Source organism: Mustela putorius, unplaced genomic scaffold (assembly GCF_011764305.1).
Source record: "Mustela putorius furo isolate JIRA1106 unplaced genomic scaffold, ASM1176430v1.1 tig00003846_pilon_pilon_pilon, whole genome shotgun sequence".
Classification (NCBI taxonomy): domain Eukaryota; kingdom Metazoa; phylum Chordata; class Mammalia; order Carnivora; family Mustelidae; genus Mustela; species Mustela putorius.
In genome coordinates this window covers 21574033-21595348 of record NW_025421999.1, presented here as the reverse complement: position 1 = coordinate 21595348, position 21316 = coordinate 21574033, and the positions used below count along the sequence as shown (strand labels likewise).

Below are 21316 nucleotides of genomic sequence, written 5' to 3'. Positions count from 1 at the left end.
TCCCCATCCCTTGCCAGATATTTTTTTTGTTTAGCAAATGAATGAGCGTGTTAATCCCAGGTGACATTAAAACGTATTTTGATAGCATAAAAATATTTAAGCAGTCGGTTTTATGAATTAAAGGACACCTAGAAATCATCGAATGCCGTAACATTTTAGGTTAAAAAATGAAGGCCCAAACTCTATTTCAAAAAAATAAAAGACCCAAATGGCTCTGCCCAAGTCACATAAGTAGACAGGGACAAAGCTGGAGCTAAACCTCTGATCTCTTGCCCCCAGGTGACCTTTGTACTTCCCCTGCTTTGCTCAGCCCTCCTCACAGTTTCAGTTAATATTAGAAGTGGCTCCCGTGTGTGGGTTTGCACAATTCTGTTGGAGTCTGCAGCATCTTAGAAGACTTTTTAAATTAGTTTCCTGCGGTATCTATAATCAAGATCATTTGATATTATTCTGCGTGCGTTCAAATGTTACCTACCTAAAGACATTTGAACTCAGGTGGGGAATATCTCTACAAAGTCAATTAAATAAGTTCAATTTGAGTGAAAGCTGAGATGGTGTGGCCTGGGAGATTAAGTATAGAATTTCCAATTTAATGCTTTGATTGTGTGTCTTAAATCTATATAACTAGCTTATTCTGGGAATTGAAACCTATTTCATTTCTCACAGAATGACGGACCCACTACCACTGCTCTTTAAGAGTTAGATCATTAGAGTTTTTGTTGTTGTCCGAGACTAAATAACAAATGAAGAAAACACACGTGCGGATATGAAATGCTAGAAATGTCTTTCTTTTCACTGGGTGACAGTAAAGGCCATCAGCAGTAAAAATGAACTGCTAAGTTCTTTGCAATTCCTGGAATATGGATTTCATACACAACACATGCATTTCTTAAAACTGTCTCTCGTCTAGTGAGAATTATTCTCCCCAAATACCCACCCATCAGAAAGAAAGGTGACATTACTGATTTTCAGGATTCGTGTTCTCGTTATGCCAATAAGCAGCAGAGGAGAGGGAATCAAAGCCCAGAGAGAATCGGCACGGACGGCAAAGGTTGAAGTCACAAATGTGAGGTCAAAAGGATCTATGATCTAGTGCTGAGCAATAAATTCAAACACGAAGAAAAAGCAATGTGCAGAGAAGCCTCACGAGGGGAAAGTTAACATTTTAAACTATGAGAATAGTCTAGGTTTGGGGGAGAGTATAAGGCCTGGAATGCAGAATTACTGGTTAAAATCCTTCTTGGAACAGACAAGAAGAGACTTACCAGGTCAGACATGTGCAACTGTGACCCCAAAGTGGATTTTTTTTTTCCTTAAAGCAACAGAAACTTAAAAACGACAACTTAGTCATCTCTCCTCTCAGTTTTTAAGCAAAGAGCAGTCGTTATCTGTCTTTTTTGCTGATGCATCCAGTATGCCTTGGACGGTCCGACTTGATCATGTATTGTCAGCAAAAGCAGACACTAGGCAGCTGGTGGGAGGTACTTGAACAGGGAGCAGAAAATGCTAATGTACGAAGGGTAAGGATTTTAGGACTTAGTTTTGGCAGAAAGGAATGTATGTATCAGATCTTTGAATGACAGGGATTTTGAGGTGCTCCTTGGGGACTCTGGTGCAGGACTCTGGTCTTTGTGACGTCATGGGAGGAACTCCGGCCCCAGGAAGGAATTTCTGAGCCACCTCTGTACACTTTACTTTCTCATTTGTGAAATGGGAATAAAGTGTCCTGCCTGCTCCTCAGGGTTGCCACTGCAACCAAAAGAGCTATTAAATGACGAGATCTTTCCCAGCTACCCATGAGAATGAGTGTGATGTGGTCCCAGGATGTGTTCTCTGGAGTCACTGAAATCTCCTTAAACCCTCACAAAGCTCTGAAGTCGTTATGCCCATTACATTGAAGGAGAAACAGTCTTAAAGGAAAAAAAAAAAAAAACATTGCCAAGATCATGCTGTAGTCAGTAACAGAGCTGGGATGAGATTTCAGGTCTGATCCCCAAAACATTCTGGAACAATCGGACCTGTGATTTTCCACTTTTCCCCAAAACAGTTACCTGCTCCTTTCAGTGGCTGCTGTTCCAGCTGAGGGCTCCAGGCCCTGTTTGAGTCATTGTAAGTCAGTTCTTACGGAAGCAAGCCTTAATTATCACTGGAGGACAGAAGGCTGCATCTTCCAGGAATTTGGAAGAGCCCAGCAGGAGGCAACCACAGGTCTTTGGCAAAAGATCATTTTTCAGCAACATTGTCAATTCCAGAGACCCCCGACCTTCCACCTGCAGGTCCCGGAACAGCTGCTGTTCAGTGGGTGGGAAGCAGGGGCAGGCTGTCTTCCTTTAAAAGGCAAATGCATCTCCCCCTTGCCCCCTGCTGAGATCCCACCTGGGATTTCAGCTCCAGAGCTGGGGGTCAGCTCCCACTTGGAGAAATTAAAGGGGGTGGGGGAGAAAAAGGCAGTTGGGGGTAGGGAAGGACATCTTTGACAACAGACCTGAACTCTCCTTTTTAATATAAGCCAGATTTAACATATGTCACTGTGTAAATCAGGGAGCCCAATTGGAGGCTTGTAATTTGCTGCGACCTTCCCCATTCCTCAAAGTGAGATGGAGTTGTGCCAAGCACATCAAGGTAGCTGGTAGAAGATATAATTTGCCCGCTGCGAGTCTTCGTTTCAGTTCACTATTGTTAATTTTTATTTGTGTTGAGGTTTTGTGGCTTTAAAAAAGTCAACTCGATTTATTTCAAAATTAAGGCAAACCAACATCAAAGGCAGTAAGAGGAAGATGTTTAGGTATTATAAAGAAACGTTGTATGATCTTTTATAACCTTATTCTTTTTCGAGACACGTATCAGTAAATGGTTAGGGGACCTTTCATGACCCACTTGCTCTATTTTTCTGACCTCTAGCCACCCCTGCGGGTGAAAATCCCTCTCCGATGGGGTTTAGAAGCCCCCTCTGTCATCCTGCTCAGCCTCTCCATCTAATCCTGTTTGTACCACGACATGCTGCGTGAAGAATAAGAAACAGGGTTTACATCCTTTCCTACTGCATGAGCCCCTGAGATTGAAGAGGCTGATTCCACCCGTGTTCACTTTTAGATATCAGGAAAACTTTCAGGCCAAAAACACGGGACAAGTGGTTCTTGAGTCATTTCCGGCTAAACATAAGAAAGTTTATGTTGAAAATTTCTCTTAAAAAGAATAGCAGGTTATACCTGGAGAGCTTGTTTGGTTTTTAATACAACAGGATTTTTCCAACCAGACACTTACATAGAATGTTTATTGGCTCATATAGAAAATGCATGTGCCTCTGTACTAGCACTTTCAAGTGACATAGAGATAGATAGATAGACAGATAGATAGATAATAAATAGGTGATAGATGGATAGAGAGATGATTGATGATTAGATAGAGATAGACAAATAGATCTGCTGTTCCTCAAAAGAGCTTTTTAAGAAAGGTACTATTATCCCCATTTACAGATGAACAAAGTGAACCACACTTGCTTTTCCTACTCTGCAAATCTGCCCCTTTAAAAAGGAGTTGACTTACACTACTGAGCACAATTTATACAATTTTAGGGATAGTGTCTTCTGTGCTCACTATTATGCTGGTATTTGTGCTGTTGTACTTCTGCTAGTTAACTAGCATCCAAGAAGCTCAGTGGTACCAAAACAGCATTTAAAAAAAAAAAAAAAAAAGACTTTATTTATTTATTTGAGAGAGAGAGACAGAGAGGGAGAGTAAGAGGCAGAAGCAGACTCCCCACTGAGCAGAAAGCCTGATGTGGGACTGGATCCCAAGACCCTGAGATCATGACCTGAGCCAAAGGCAGACACTGCGACACAGGCACCCCAAAACAGCATTTTCAACTATCAGAAGTGAGATTTTGAAAATGCATAACAACAGGCAGCATTTATATTGTTCAGCATGCATAGGAATAGCACAGTAAACAATTGTGTAGCACAGAAATTCCAGGTTCACCCCAAGGGAAATTTGCACTAGAGCAAACCAGCAGAGTTCATGGTAAATGCTCCTGAATTCACTCCAGCTCACAGTGATTATTTCTCTAGGGTTTGTCAGTTTGGGGTTTTGGGGGGGTTTTGAGATTTTATTTATTTATTTTAAATTTATTTTTATTTTAGAGAGAGAGCAAGAAGGGAGAGGAACAGCGGGGTGTGGGTCCGTGGGTGGGAGGGAGAAAGAATCCCAAGCAAAAGGACACTGAGACCATGACCTGAGCCTAAATCTAGAGTCGGACGCTTAACTGCCTGAGCCACCCAGGCGCCCCTATTTCTCCAGTTTTGTAATATAAAAGATGGCACAGGAGGATGAGGTAGAAGCATCTAATGGTCAAGGGATTTGGGTTAGATCTCAAAAAGAAAGCGACATATTTTGTGGGTCTCCAATAAAATGTATGAGACACCACTTGGATTTCTGCAATAAATTAAATATAGACTTGAAGCCACATGTTCAAGAGGAATAAGACCCACCTCCCTGTAGTTAACAAAAATTGTGTCTGCACGTGTATTGAATTGTCTATAAAAAAATGGCTTTACGGATAAGCATGTATATTGAAGAAGTAGATTGGCTTTAATTCCAGCACAGCCCATTAAATTAATGGTATCTATATATAAGGTTAGGAATGAGAAAAACTCATAGACTAGATATGTAAGTAATCAATATAATAGCCCAGTAAAATCAAGAGGAAAAAAATACGTTATTCCACATCTTTCTGACTATATCTAATAGCCTAATTAACTACAACATTTATAGAGTTAACTTCACCATGAAAACATCCCCTTGTGTATTACAGAATTTTATCTTTAGATCTTACATGATCATCCTGATGTCTTTTTACACATTTTATTCAATGAATCAAATGAACTTGCACTAATTACCTTTTTAGCTGCCCGTCTAGGTTTTATAAATTTGAATCCATATGCCTTTTGGGGATGTGTGATATTTGGGGTAGTGAAGTTTTGAGCTCTTCTTATAAACATAGAAGACCCGTGGGAGACAAAAGTAACAATGTCTAAATTACCTTTCCTAAATGATTACTTCACAACCTTCAACTTGAGATTTTTCTTTACCTGACTAAAATTATATATAGTAAGAATCCTTTCTGGGTATTTTCAGAACCCCTAGTTATAACTATGCACCAAACATGGATAAGCACTGGATTATGCAGTACACGGGACCCATGCTGCCCATCCATATGGAATTTACAAACATTCTACATCGCAAAAGACTTCAGACTTTGATGTCGGTGGATGATTCTGTGGAAAGGGTAAGTACACAAACTTGCCTCAGTGACAGGTTTTGGTCCAGCTTCCTTGGTGTAGATCCATTCTTGCTAATTCCATCTTCATCTCAGAGGTGTTTTCAAGAGAGAGAGAGAGCCCCTGTGCGTGAATATGTGTATGTGTGTGTTGAGTGACTTTATCTTCTCTCCCTTATCTTGACCAGGCTTGGTTCTTTGGAGCCAGCAGCAAAGAAAGGACAAAATCAAAACACCCTAAGTCAAGAGCTACACTCACAAATACCTTCAAGAATTGGGCAAATAATGTAAATACCTAAAGCTGGTCTTGTATAAAGCGATAGGGCATGGCGGGAACTTTGGGGCACTTTAAACGCCCACATCTGTAACAAGGAGCAACTACTCAGCTCCAGCTTATTATTCCTGCGTAGGAAAATAGATCCAGTGTCATGAATTCTTTTGACTTTTCAAAGGAAACCAGAATCCCGCTCCCTTCGATAGCTCAAAGGAAACCAGAAATACAAACATTTTATTTGAAATTTCCTGAATTTAAAAAAATAACAGAAGCCAAACAAAACATGCCCAGAGGCTGGATTTAGTTGGCTCAAGCTCCAAAGCAGCCTCTTCGTAATCCTTGATAACTATATAAAGAGTAATGATAAAATTTAACAGTGAATTTTCAAAGTGAAACCTGTAAGTTAGGTGGCAGGAGCTGTTTTGAAGAGTTTGTCGTTTGGTTTTTGTTGTTGTTGTTGTTGTTTTTAATAGGTGCACAAAAGCTTGAAGAACAATGTGCCAGATTCAAAAAAGTTACATTACTCTATTATTAGACATTTTCCCTCCAGGATTGTAAGCAACTGGAACATGTAGATAGTCATCATGTTTCTCAGCCTTGTTGAAATAACACTTGCCTTTAACAAATAATGGTGAAGACTTACGGGGAGAATCACGGCGACACTCTTGTCATCTTGCCCATCTTGTCTCCGTTGTATTTCAGCTGTATAATATGCTCGTGGAGACAGGGGAGCTGGAGAACACCTACATCATTTACACCGCTGACCACGGTTACCATATAGGCCAGTTTGGACTGGTCAAGGGGAAATCCATGCCATACGACTTTGATATCCGTGTGCCTTTCTTTATTCGTGGTCCAAGTGTAGAACCAGGATCCGTGTACGTATTTCTCTGCTTGCAACATTTGGCTATCGTGGCTTATGTGTATCTGAGATGATCCGATTATCAATCTCAGGGTCTGGTTTCTTTTCACCCAAAACAGAAAAGGGTGTAGGTAGGGGGAGGTTGGTAATTTAGAAAATGAAAATCTTGGTTTTTTTCCCTGCCACATGTTAAATTAACTGAAGTATGCTATTTAAAGAGAAAGGAAAATTAACTATCAATGACTAATTCTGCCAAATGAACCAAAATCCACATCTCATGGCCTGTGCTCACAGACATAGAATGGGATCGTTAGGGACATACCTGTACTCTCTTTGAATCAGACATACACTGTCTTTAAAAACAGAAACAAAAATGGAAACAGTGCCTGCCTCTAGTTTTTTTTTTTTTAATTATTACTAAAGAAAAATTTTTAAAGAAAATAAAATTTTTAAAAAGCATGATTTTCTTTTAGAAGAAAAAAGGGTCTAAAAGACTAGCGTTCTATCTCTGCTACCTTAGACAAGTCACTGCCTCCCCCTGCATTTCTCTTTTCCTGTTACAAAATGGGTTTTATGTTCCCTGCCATCTACATCACGATGTTCAGTGTAAAATAAGATTGCGTACATGAAACAAGTTATGGAAAGAGTTAAAGAAAAGAATCCAAGTGGAATTTCAAATCTGGAATGATCCTTAAGGAGCATCCAGCCAGGACTACTACTTCTTTTTCTTTTTCTTCTCCTCCTCCTCTTCCTCCTCCTTCTTCTTCTTTTAAGAATTTACTAATTTATTTGAAGGGGAGCATGCCAGCATGAAGAAAGAGGGGAGCAGAGGGTCAAGCAGACTCCCCACTGAGCGAGGAGCCCCATGCGGGGCTCAATCCCAGGACCCTGAGGTCACAACCTGAGCTAAAGGCAGACGTTTAACCCACTGAGCCATCCAGGCACTCGCCAGCCTGGACTCCTGATCTAACACAGAAGAAGCTTGGCACAGCACCAGTGCCTCTCTCAGAGTCCCTGATTCTGGAAGTGGCTGCATTGGGGCCCAGAACCTGGATATTCTGAATCTCCTCCATGTGCCTCCTCTGCCGCTACATCTGGGAGATGATAGTAGTAAAAGGGTTTCTTTGAACGTTATTGTATCTCTTCAGGTCATTGGAAACACTTTGAGAATTGTCTGATCTAGGTGAAACAGTTTTATGTGGGAAAGACTAAGGTAGGGGAAGAGGGTTGAAGGCCGAGAAGTATCTGTGTGGAGAAAGTGGCCCTCCATGCCACCCACACAGACGTTAATTCCGGGAGTGACCACTTGTCCCTTTGCAGAGTCCCACAGATCGTTCTCAACATTGACCTGGCCCCGACGATCTTGGACATCGCTGGGCTTGACACCCCTCCCGATGTGGACGGCAAGTCCGTCCTCAAACTTCTGGATCTGGAAAAGCCAGGTAACAGGTGTGTCCATTCGCTTTCCCTCAGCCAGCCCCAAGCACCCCAGCCCCCAGAGCCAGCCGGCCGCTGGAAGGAGTGAAGGCCAAGTACATCTTGCCCATGAGAATCACCCCAAGCTGAGAATGTCTTGGCTGTTTGTGAGCAGCATACTGATGGAGGGGCAGTTGCGGTCTGCGGGAAGCGAGAGGTGTTTCTTTAAATAAACTGTGAGCACAGATGCATGTGGAAAAACGTCCAGATACCAACAGTAAATATTATTATTTTGCTTTCAGGTTTCGAACAAACAAGAAAGCCAGAATTTGGCGTGATACGTTCCTCGTGGAAAGAGGGTAATTACTGGTTCCTGGGGTGCTTCTGGGAACTAGGCCTAGTGGGCAGCTCTCCCTGCTGGGTATTTTTTTCCCCCTTATTCCAGTTTACTAAGCATGCAGATTTCGTAAGCTTGGTCACAAGATTGAATGGTTTGCTACTCATTCTCCACTGGCTAGCACAGTAATGATTGTTGCATCAGAATTGTAAAGCATAAGTTCTCATACAACGGGACCAAAACGTTGACTGTTGCATTGTTCGACCTCAGTTCTGAATCAGACCAGTCCATCCCTTCCTTCCCGAGTCCTGCCTCGCCCTCTCCTTTCTCCTTCCTTTCCATAAGTGCTTTCCTAGTTTTAAATACACATATGAGACTGTCATTTCCAGAGTCCCTTCTGGGTTTCCCCTTTTGATTCATAATCCTCATTGTCTCTCTCTCTTTTTTTTTCATACATATATTGAGAGAAAAGCATTTACATGAATCTAAAACTAAACACTTATGCCCAAAGTTTTGAAATTAATGTTTTAGGGAGATAACGATTCCTCCTAGTACTTGGCTTATAATTTTCACAAAGGAGTCAGCAAATGTTGAGTTCCTATGGACAAGGTCTTATCATCTATTTCACGCCATTTGAAGAATATGGAGGAGTCATGCTGCAGGGGAGAAAAAGAGAAAAGGAAAAGACACTGGGTGGGTAAATCAGATCATTTCTCACATCAGAAACTTCCTCTTTTCTGTCAAAGGAAGTTTTTACGTAAGAAAGAAGAATCCAGCAAGAATATCCAACAGTCAAATCACTTGCCCAAATATGAGAGAGTCAAAGAATTGTGCCAGCAGGCCAGGTACCAGACAGCCTGTGAACAGCCTGGGCAGGTGAGTGATACGGCTTGTCTTTACCACAGGTCACATGCTTCTTCATTTCTAATTTTAACAATTTCAACATATAAAATAATGTACATTTATATATAAATACGTTTTTCATAGTGGTCATGCAGCGCTCGCTGTGACAGCTCTCCTCGGACTGAGAATTATCTAACTGGTCTAAGCTGGGCCTCCTCATCACTGCTTGGGCTCCCTTCAGTGAAAAAAAGATGGTGCCCTCAGAGAGAACTAGATATCCACTCAACTAGCCAACACCAATTCAATATATCACACTTGTGAAATGGGTAGTCTGGTTAGAAAGATCAGAAACTTGGTTCCACCTGAGGAGTAGCCATCACCCCTTGGAGTCCTGTTAACTGGTTATCAAAAAGGGTCAAGAAACTACTTAGTCAAGATCCAGGGGTAGATGCTAAGCCCGTGGGCGGTGAACCACCCAAGAGACGTGATCGGGTCTTCTCATCCTGTAGTAAAGTCAGATGTCATCCAGCCCACAGAGGAGGAGAGAATCATGACCAAGACTGGGAAGTGAAAACAGAAGCCATATTGTGTTTGCTTATTGTTTCTACTTCTGCTCACAAAATTTCTGACATCAACTATTTCATTAGAATGAATTATTTTTATCAATGCAAATATTACTACAATTGGGGTGCGTAGGTATCTCAGTGGGTTGAGTGTCCAACTCTTGATTCTGGGGGAGGTCATGGTCTTGGGGTTGTGAGATTGTGTCAGACTTCACACTCAGTAGGGAGTCTGCTTGAGTTTCTCTCTCATCCTCCTGCCCCTACCCACCCCTCTATCAAATAAATAAACAAATCTTAAAAAAAAAATTACTATAGAATTAAGGACTACCCAGAACACCAACTATTATCAATAAGAACTAAAGAAATACCATATGATGAATTAACACAGGCCTATTTCTAAGGAAAGTGAGAACATATGAATGCTATTTAAAACACTCTTGATTGACATCTACACTAGCTAAAAGAAGTACTGTATCATGATGAGAGAGGAATTACCTAAGTCATTGAGACAAAATTGAAGGAAAGTGAAAAATAATAGTTATTACGCATTTGTCTTACATAAAGCACTATACATGGAGTTTAGTATGTATTAGCTCAGTTTAATCCTCATATCCGTCCAATGAGGTAGGCATTGTTGTTCCCATTTATAAATGGGCAGCTGGTGAGTGCAGAGCTGGAATCGAAATGAGTTGTAGGATTCAAAAACTCGGGCCACTTGCCGCCTTCCAAGGTCAGTTACATGAACGAGGCAAAGAGAAGTTCACATCTGTTCTGAGTCTTTTCTTCTCTTCAACTTATCTGACCTCTAGATAGCCACACAATTAGCCAATACCAGTTCAGGATACCAGGTACACGAAATAGATACACAGTCATTATTAAAATGACCTCATAAATGTAGGACATCACAGTTGTACTGGTGATATGGTATCTAGCTTATTGAATAGACATTCACAATAAACAACTTGAGCCTCATACTTTCTGCATTTCCTCATGACTTTTTGTCCTTGGGGATTCCTTTGAAATAGAAAAAGGTGGGGAGGGAGGTTGATGAAGGAAGGGATAAAACCAGGCCTTCGTGGCGTTCTAGTAAGTCTTAATTTTCAAGTGTCTAGTGGAGAAGCTTAAACTTATTCGTTATATTTTAATATGATGTCTTCAGATCCTTCTCAAGGAAGCTCTAAGTGTTATTATGACTAAAACCTCAGAACTGTTTTGTAGCTCTAAAATGATTTTTATGAGCCAGCCTCAATAGACTAATTTGCTTTTATTCGGGAGTTGGAAATGTTTGGTGTTAAATATATCTCACACGAATTGGTGATTCTGTTACTATTTTAGCCTTCTGAGTGGCAAGCATTACACCCTTTTGAGAATAAGGTACACTGCCTACCTTTCAGTATACAATTTTGCAAACCTCTCTCCATATGGCTTGCCCTGGAATTTTAATACATGTCCTAAAGGGCAAATGTAGTCTCAACTAGATTACGACATGTTGGCACAAACTCTTCCCTCTTATGAAATGCTAACTGTGTTAAGAATGTCATTTAATTTTTTCACAGTTTTCTAAATTTGTTTTGCACCCCATGAAATGTTTTAATGACTGGTTCCCTGAGATTCTCCTCTGCTGCTTTATTTCGATGTGAATCAGTCTGAATTTAGATTATATCACATGGATATACGTAAATGTTCGCAACAATTTCTTTTAGAAGTGCCTGAATTATTAGAACAGAGAATTACACTCTACCCCGGATGGTGATTTCTTTCTTTCTATAGGTGATGCTCAAATTAGAGCTTAAAAATCTGAGAACTTCTGGAAATTTTTGAGCCTCTTCAAGTCAGTTACAGAAACTGTGGGTCAAACCTGATAGCTCGGTTGTATTCTACAGAATCTTTATGTTTTGGGACACGTGCTTTTTCTATCTGGTTACTTTGAAGATTATCTTTTTAGTTACAGTATCAGTGACTTTTAAAAAGGAAAAGTCCAGAAGAATGAGATTGTTTTGCTCTGGGTCAAGACATCAGTTAAGGCTAGAATGAACTCTAATCTAATCTCTTCTCTTGACACTGATTGCACACCTGGCCCGTGGTCTGCAGTCTGCGTCTCTTCCTCTGACCAAGGTTAACCAGCTCCATTCAAAGACAACACAATCTTCTCTTTGGTTTGACTCTGTATAGGATAGAGAGGAAAACCCCACAATACCAACCCCATTCTCTTCACTTCAACCCCCAAAGAAATGGTGTATTTCACCCATGCAACCATACCCTCCTGCCTGATCCCCTAAGGACTGTTTGGCAAGGTCAGTGTGGATGCACGAAGGAGGTAAATGAAGGAAAAAGAAATAGGACATCACAAAGTTTGGGTTAGAATATCGGCATCCGCTACTTCTTACCTGTGTATTTGGGGACTGGATTAAGAGTCTTGGGCTTTCTATCCCTAAAGTTAAGAAAATTAATCTCAGTCTCATAAAGATTCCGTGATATCATATATGTAAAGTGCTAGATGAGTTACAAGGCTACGTGGGAATGTTGGGCGTTATTTCTGTTCCAGACCATCTTACCTGCTTTTTCATTCCTGTGAAGCCAAAAGGGAATTAAAATGGGCTGGAATCCCAGACATTTGGCAATAGGTCTTCCACTTCGTGAACAGAGGAAGCAGCAGGGACTCATTAAGACGGCATGGACATATGTGTTTGCATTACTTCTGTGTTCCTGAATTAATATGAGGCTGAGTATGAATTCCCACCACTCTCTGAGCTGGCATTACACCCCCAAGCACATTATGTACAGATTTATGTATGACACACTATACACACACACATGCAGATCTCAGCTTCTATCTGAAAAGACTTTAGCTCAACAAAGAACACACATCAATGATGCTCAATTCTGGCCGCACCCTAGAATCACCTGGGCAGCTTTGGAAAATATCGATGTAAGGGCGCCTGGGTGGCTCAGTCAGTTAAGCGTCCAACTCTTGGTTTTGGCTCAGGTCATGATCTCAGGGTTGTGAGATTGAGCCCCGCCTTGGGCTCCGCACTGGGCAGCGGCGTGGGGGGGGGGGCTGCTGCTTAAGATTCTCCCCCTCTCCCTGCGCCCCTCTAGAAAGAAAGAAAGGAAGAAAGAAATGAAATACCAATGTATAGCCTCCCCCAAACCAATCAGAGTCAGAGGTGAGGTCAAGGTATCTGTATTTGTTAACATAGTAAAGAACCAGAGGTCTAGAGTCAGAATATTAAAGTTGGAAGGAGTCTTAGAAATCTCCTACTTGAAAGGTATCCTTTTTCTAATAAGGACATCTAGGTCGAGAAAACTTAAGCCACAAATTCAAAGTCAGAACCTGCAACTCTTCACTCCCAGCTTAATCCTTTCTTCCCCAGAACATGCTGCCTCTTCAAAAATGTAACAGAGTAATTCTTCTCTTTGAAATTATAGATGGCATTTGCCTGGTGGAAGCCCCGAGCTTAGGACCCACTTAGAGCATCTAGGGAAGTGGATCCCAAGCCCTGCACATTAGAATCACAGAAGCAGCTTTACAAATGCTGATGCTCAAGCTTCACTCCAGACAAAGGAACACAGAATCTCTGTGGATGAGACCCAGACACCCCATGATTGTTTTCCAGCTCCTGGGTGATTTCTTTGAGCCACCAGGACTGAGAATCATTCATGCCGGAAAACGTTACTCTATTTTTCCTCTTCTAGGTATAGGGATTAACTCCTTAAAATAGGAATTACATAAAAGAGAAATTCCCGAGGCCTTCAGTTTTGGAGTACATTTCATCTATTCTCTGTTGTTTGAAAAAAGCTTGTTTTTCTCTTTGATAAAGAAAATTTCATGTCCTTTGCAAGTTGTTAAATTCCAGCAACCTGGCAATTTCATTTGCCTTTCTACTATTGTGTCAATATGAAATCAAAGATTTGTTGACCATTATGGAAGAACCCCAGATCAAGCAAGCGGGTACTACTTGGGAAATTAGAATGTGGCTTGTCGAATGTCCTGGTTTAGCTCCAGGATTTGTGTTCTCATCCCAAAATTATCCCTCTGACCACAGATCCTCAACCTTTTGTGACCAGCTGCAGAGGAGGAATAAAAGGCAGTTACCAGTAAGATCTGGCAAGTTTGCCAGGAACTGACAGCCTGTTTCCAGAAACTCACTGAGCCCTGGCTAAAATTTCAGCATGGCTCGCAGACCCTTGCCCACGGCCCTCCTTATTCCAGAGGGACGGCCCCAAGGACCGAGCCCCAGTGCCACCCTCTGGCTGGACGCTTGTCTGCATGGAGCTCAGCACCGCCCTCCGGCCGCAAAACCTTACCTCCTCCCCTCTGCAACCTGCACTGAAGGACATTTCTGACTAGATGTGCCTCTGGATGTTTTGACTTCTGTGCATTTTTTAAAACACAAACCACAGGCTTAAATGTCAAACCATACTTAATGATGCCCCAAAGGAGTCAGAAAAAAGACAAACATAAGGCCATTTTACTTATAAACTACCTAATGCGGCCACACCCAATTTAATTGACGCTCTTGTTTCCCACTACTCCAGAGCACAGCCCGCTCTGGGCAGGATCCTCTTCTCCCTGCTCGTAAACAGAGCATTCCTGTTAGCGGCGGCCAGCGGGTAAGCTGTTGCCTCTGCTTCCCAAATGCTATTCCCTCCACCAAGGCTGTTGGGAAGCCTCACATTCTACCACTCTTTTTTATTGGGGTCCTAATCAACTGGGATTGCATCCTGGGTCCACTGCTTTCTTGCTACGTGACCAGAGGCAAGTTACTCAATCTAACTCTGCTTCAGTTTCTTCATCTTGAAAATGGGCATAATAATAAGTACCTGCCTCAGAGGGTCGAAGTAAACGTTGTAAGAGGTAAGTGTATTAAACATCTAAACCAGTACCTAGTACATAATAAGCACTCGACAAATACGGGCTATCACTTGTTGGCCAAGGTCAGTGTACCAGGGGTGCTTTCCCCAGACTGTAAGAACAATACTCCTTTCGACCTTTCATTACTGACTTTTACAAAGGATTACCCAGATGAAAATCTGAAGGAAGAAATATTTTCTTCTGTTTCTCTTTCCTTTCCACTTCTCCCCTCTCCCATCTCACCCTGTTTCAAAGAAGACAGGAAATAAATCTTAGCACAAGTAACTCTATTTAGACCGGTGAGAAAATCTGACAGTGGCTTCGGCTAAGTAGCAGTATGAAGAGGATGTTTATATGGTACTTTTATAGTCCCAGTGTTGAGATGAAATTCTAAATGCATGTCCACAGACAGGTAACCGTGTTTTACGTGATTGGTACCAGCCTGAAGGTTAACCAGGCTATCCCAAAATTACTGTATGGTTGTTATATTTTGGAGAACATGATTTGACCTGCATTATGACCAAATCCACATAATAAGACATATAATGATGACAACTAACCCACGTGTGTTTGTGCGTATGTGTGTGTAAAATTAAGCTTTCATTGCAGTGTACTTTTGAAAAAGCTGTAGCCAAATTCTTCGGTTTCTTGTTCATAAATAAGTAGGCATAAATAAGAATATAGAACATTCTTAATCAATCGGAAAAATATCTGCAATTAAAAGTGTAGAAACTATAATAATTATCTGGTAGGTATTCAGGAAAGGGAAGTAACCAGAGCTCTATCTTCCACTAATATTATGCTAGGCACTTTACACAGAACATTTTATACCTGAAAATTATTCTGTAGAAGAGATCTTATGCTCATTTTAAATATAAGGAGACTAAAGCTCAGATGGGAAAGTCACTTGCCCAAAGTCACAGAGCTGGAGGTGTGACAAGTCTTGAGTTCAAACCAAGATCTGTGTGATTCAAACCCACAGTCTCCTCCACTAAATAGTAATTATTGTATTATATACAGTTTGCAAGCATGAAACATGAACTTGCGCAAGGATTGGATAACCGTTGTTAAAGGTCAATTATAGTAGTATTGCTCTGGATTTATATAATGCATCGTTTTCTCAGAACTCCAAAAATATTCAACGACTTATTCTCATAGCATATCCTTGAGGCCAGGAGAAGCAAGTATTATTTTACTAGATGTGGAATCTGGAAGAACAAAGAGATTCTGTAGTTTGCTCAAGGCCGTAGAGTTAGCAGGAAAACAAAATGAAAATGGAGGTCTTCACATCCCTAACCCAATACTTACCTTCATATCCCTAAACCAATACTTGCCTCCATTAAAAATGGTACCTCTCATTAAGTTTGCATAAGACCAGGTTAAGTAATAAACTTAACTTGTGTGTGCAGAGGGAGATAGTCTGTGAAATAATAACAATAATAATAACAATAACTGCCTTTGTTGGGTGCCTACTGAGTACGGAGTTCTTCCAGCTCCTGAATGAGTTCTAATACTCATGAAGCTCAATGGTATAGCTGACTTGCTCAAGGACACATAGTGGTGTGAGAAAGCTGATAGTTGAATCCAGACTTTTCTAGGTTTGAAAGTCCAGACTTCTGCCACGGAGCCACATCGATATGGATGTAAAATGCCATTCTCAAGCCCCAGGAGGAATATGGGTGATATTCACCACTACAAAATCCTACTCCGTTAAATGAGTTATGGTAGCACTGTAGGTTATAGTGGTGATTACGTGGATAAACTTACATAAAGTGCTCTAGACCAGTATCTGACATCATTAGTGATGTTGAAGGGAATTGTTTAAAGGACATTTGTCTCATTTCCATTGGGTTTGATTCCACCAAACAAGTTACATACTTTAATCCTTGTATCAAAAGGGCCATCTCTTCTTCATCAGGTGTTATTTACACATAAGTGTATATAGTCAATCAAGGCCACCAAGACATGATTACTAAACAGAGTGGTTAGACGCTGAGCTAACGTCAGGGAACAATTCAGGAGTGTGAGACACGGTCCTTGCCTTTAATTTGAAATTCCAGTGTGGTTGGAAAGGCTAAAATGAAATCCTAATATAAACTTACAAAATTATTTCAATAGTGTAATTGAGCCCCTCGCTCGCCGAATGCGTGCAGAAATCACTGTGGAATGAATGTACATGAAGTGATTGGTAGAGTCAGAGATGCAGGAGAAAAACCGAGAGGATGTCCCACGAAGTGGCAGAGGAATTTACGGAAGGGGAGAGTGGTTCAGGGAAGATGGGATCTGGCAGTTCACTGATTCACCGATAAACTGCCAGAGAGTAGATAAGAGGGAGCAAGTATGCTATCTGTACCTCGGCGCAGGCGCGTGTTCAACAAAGCACGTCCCGGAGGCTGAGCCGCGTCCCCTGGGAGGTCGCCTCCTCTGAGTCCCCGCTCCCATCTGGTTGCTGCAGCTCTTAGGCAATGCCAAGTCCGTGCCATGGCATGAGTTTCAGAGCAATTCCCTGAGAGCTCTCTTCCTTCGCACTAAGATTTTTAAAGCTGCTCGCTAATGACTCTATTAATAGGGCCTATGACTTGTTCAAAGGGCCCACGGTAGAGAAATCGTTGGCATTTTTCTCTGTAGCTCTTGTTTAATACAAGAATGTGTATAGATGTATACATGTGGGTATATGTGTGTGTACATGTGGGTATATGTTTGTGTACGTATGCATCCATATACGTATGCCTATAGTATATGCAGGTATATGCATGTATGTATGTATACATTAATATATGTGTGCATATAGTATATGTGGGTATATGCATGTGTGTATGTATGCATCCATATACATATACCTATAGTATAAGCGGGTATATGCGTGTATATGTACACATCCATATATACATGCATATTTGATTTGTGAGATATGTGATCCGTACCCGGGATGGTGCCAGATCTCAGGTTTGGTTAAATTCATCTCTTCAGGAAAGAAACACCCCTTCCCTTCACCTCTGCCCTGTAGGACATTAGCGAGGAATTTGGCTAATGGGGAAATGCAGGTTGGATTCCAGATAGACCAAATCGTTAAAAATTCTGCCTAGACTTTCTGTTCTAGAAGAATCTACTTGTACCCTCAGCTCTTCAGGCCACACCAAAAATGTAGAATTTTTTAATGCATCGTGACTATAAAACTAGGAGGGTTTTCACTGTAGTTGCGTGTTTTAAAATTCAACGTTTATACTGAAATCGAAAAAAATTCAAGCCACAGAAGACACATTATTTTTCAAGAATAAAGTTAACCGTGTTTTTCTGTCTGGTAGAAAATAGAGCACTTCTTAAACAGTTACGAGGCTGAATTGTGGATCCCCTGGCCACTGCTTCCGCTAGCATATGCATCAAGTAGCAAACTCTTAGCTTTGGGATGCTTGAGTTAGAGATCACCCAGATTGATGGACAGGTCCTCAACCATCTGGATTTAGGACAAATACAGATCTAGAATGACACTGAAGCACCACCGATTCCCAACTTTTCTAGAGCTTTGAAAGCTTACAGATTATTCTGCTGTCAGCAGAAATTCTATTCTATTCTATAGGGCATATAGAATGATACACATTCTATAACACCGCTCCATGGAGCTGTGTATCAGTTTCTGAGAACTATTTTTTTTCCTGAGAACTATTTTTGAGAATTTCACGGCACCTCCTCCCAGCTCATGGGATGTGTCTAGAAGGGCTACAAAGCCAGACTTGAAAACCACTGGTCTCCACGTTGAATGACAGAACCCTGCCGCAGGCCACACACAGCTTTGTGCTCAACCTTTATAAATACTAAGTTCCCTCACTTGTCAGCTAACTGTAAGGAAAACTGGTTACTCTTACAGAAAGCACATAGTCCTGCCTGTAGAGACAAGCCGGTAGTGTTCCTCTGTTGCAGCTGGAGTCGTCTTCTGATCCAATTACATCAGTATCTTTCTAGACACAACTTCCTTTGCATACCCACACTGCAATATGCATACGCCCCTCTCAAAGACTCATCCTTCTGAGCTGCTTAGACCCACAAATACCTCTTTTGCCCATGCCATTGGTCCCAGCTGCAGAAAGTTCCAGGGACCAGATGCAAATCAAAGTTAGTTGTTCTTAACCCCAACTGCACATTGGATTCACCAGGAAAGCTTTGGAAACTCCAGTGCCCAGTCGTGAGAACCACTGAGCTCACATAACTCCCCGGTGCCTAATCAACTTGACTTTGCTTTTTTTTTTCCAGTTAAATCATCTCTAACTTAGTGGATCTTTGACTGTTCTTGTCTGTGTTGCCTTTTCATAGCTTTGTGAATAGGGTTAGTCACTTTGTCTCTAGAGCCTGCTTCTCTGGATGGAAGGGATAGACATTAAGGATATGCTGGTCAAGCCTCAAAGAAGATTGTCATCTGATGTCACTGGAAATGACCAAAAGCAGTAGCACCAAGAGGGTGTGGGGGTAAAGCAAGATCACAGTGCAAGCCCTATAAACCAGGGATTTGGGAACTCTGTGGTAGAGACGCAAGGCGGCTCTGATAATTCAACACTTACAGAGGGCACATGGCTCCAGTAAGAGAAAGTAAGCCAAAACTGCACCTCGCTCCACTGTGAGTGGTTGAACCCCATTTTGTACACAAGGGTCATTTGCTCACCAGGACCTCCGGGACCTTTGACTAAACTTTACCTTGCATTAGGTCACTTGGACATTAAAATATAATCCAAAGTATGGTACAGGTACAAGGCTGAGATGGGGGAGGGATCAGCTGAGATCATCTTACAGTGGTGCAGGGAAAACCATCTTTTACTGGATGATATTTTTTTTATTTATTGAAAATATGTAACTCGCGCAACAAATGCACAATTTGACAGGTACTATTGCTTTGGCCACTGATTAAAAATGTGTCCATTTAAGGAAAGGTATCAGTAATTGTATACAGGTGATACTCTTCTCTGGAACAAAAACCAGAGACAGAAGTTCTCTGCACACTACGTGCACACTATGTAGCACACTATGTGCTAGCGTGGTCAGCTTCAATTCAGGGTCAGTGTTCTTCCCAAACTACCATTTGAGGGAGCGAGTAGGGGGAAAAGAAAAAGAAAGGGGAAGGTTATTCAGTCTTTAAGTAAGATATGGAGGAGCCCATGAAATGCCCCCAAGGTGAATGCTCTTCTTTCCGCCAGATTGCTATTCAAGAAGCATGGGCGGGAGGTGAATGGGACACTGAAGCCCATGCTGGGTCCTGTTGGTAGAAGGCTCAAAGGAGAAAACCCTGGGGCAGCTCCCCCATGCCCATCTCTTGGGAAGGTGAACGATGTGTCCTCCCGAGCAGCTCGCTCTGCGGGGCGTGCAGGGTCTGGAGAAGGCTAAGAAGAGGCCCAGAGAACACCTGGCATGCTGACTCATGCCATGTGAAAGCTGGTCCGCTTGCTCCGCGTAGACTCTGATTAAACTCCTCTCTGTCTTCCATGGTTCGAGGCAGAAACTCGGGGGCGAGAACAAAGCAGCCAAGTGTGTTTCTGCAGAGAAAAGAGGGGTCTGGCGAAAACAGCCCTGACAGCTGGATTCTGTGGCTTGGCGAATTAAGGGCTTTTACATGTTTCATTCAAGACTCTGTTTAGTCTGGATACCGGGGATTTATATATCAATTTTTGGCTCTAGTGTCGCAGAGGTGGTTCTGATTTCCAGTGATTTCCTTGTCATCCGCAGTTGCCTACAGTGAGAGAAAGAGCTAAGAGCACGGGGTTGGGGGGTATGGACTGAACGGCAGGCTCAGTTAAAAGCTTGCCTTTCTTGCTTGGCTCTCCTTAAGGGGGTTTCTCATGCTGCCCCAAACCTAAGGCAGCCGTCCTTAATCAGAAACACCTGGAGCGGGATGGGTAACCCGCTTTCACATTGGCTTTTGCAGAAGTGGCAGTGCATTGAGGACACATCTGGCAAGCTTCGAATTCACAAGTGTAAAGGATCCGGGGACCTGCTCACGGTCCAGCACAGCACGCGGAACCTCTACGCTCGCGGCTTCCCAGACAAGGACAAAGAATGCAGCTGCGGAGAGTCCGGCTATCGTGGGGGCAGGAGCCAGAGGAAGAGTCAAAGGCAGTTCCTGAGAAACCAGGGGACCCCCAGTAAGCTTCGCGCGGGGGCCCTGTCAGGGGAAGGCAGAGTGCTCTGCCGATGGACAACAGGGAGACGAGAAAAGGCTTGCTCCCTCTACGTTTGAGATCTTATCCATGCAGAGGTTTAGCGCCAAAAACAAAGAATTGTTCTGTTTAGAAGAGCGAAACTAAGTTGAAATCTGGGGTTTGTGGACATTTTAACTTAAGCATAGAATGAAAATATATTCAGTAAAAGTACTAGACACAAACTATGCACACACTTAAAAGAGCTAAAAAGGGGTAACAGGTGTGGGGAAGAGCAGAGGGTATAGTTTAGGTCAGTTTTAGTTTACATGAATACTAATGTCCTGATTTGTCTGCCTTGAGCTGCTCTTTAAAAAAAAAAGGAGGAAAATAAAAATTCGAGGTTTCATTGCTTATAGATTTAATAAGAAAAATATAAATACTTTTTTTAAAGGTACATCTCTTGTAGGACAGTATTTTTTTGTTGTTGTTCTGGTTGACTGGCAGGGTCAAACTAGTCAAATTTGGCATGAAAAGCCTAGCATTTTCTTTATAAAAATTCTATCAGGCAACTCTGAAATTCCTGTGATTATACAGATGTGAAAACCCAGTCTGGCACCTTCCGTAAAAGAATGAGAGTCTATTGCCACCTAGTGGCAGATTAGGAAAAGTGACTCATTTCTGTGGCAATTCTTTTCTATACTGGTTTGGAAATGAGTAAAATACATTTTCTGTGTTGTTATTTTAAGTAGGCTATACACAAAACGTGGGG

General features: G+C 41.9%; 1 protein-coding gene across 5 annotated transcripts in view; it reads left to right on the top strand.

Annotated features, from left to right (window-relative positions):
• Nucleotides 1–21316, top strand: part of SULF1 (sulfatase 1) — a 172793-nt gene that overhangs the window by 124813 nt on the left and 26664 nt on the right. For all 5 annotated transcript variants that reach the window (XM_045063218.1, XM_045063217.1, XM_045063219.1 and 2 more), the window contains 6 exons: nt 5134–5284; nt 6252–6427; nt 7732–7860; nt 8130–8186; nt 8911–9040; nt 20334–20550. In XM_045063218.1, the coding sequence (XP_044919153.1) occupies nt 5134–5284; nt 6252–6427; nt 7732–7860; nt 8130–8186; nt 8911–9040; nt 20334–20550 (860 nt within the window). The remainder of the gene's footprint in view (nt 1–5133; nt 5285–6251; nt 6428–7731; nt 7861–8129; nt 8187–8910; nt 9041–20333; nt 20551–21316) is intronic.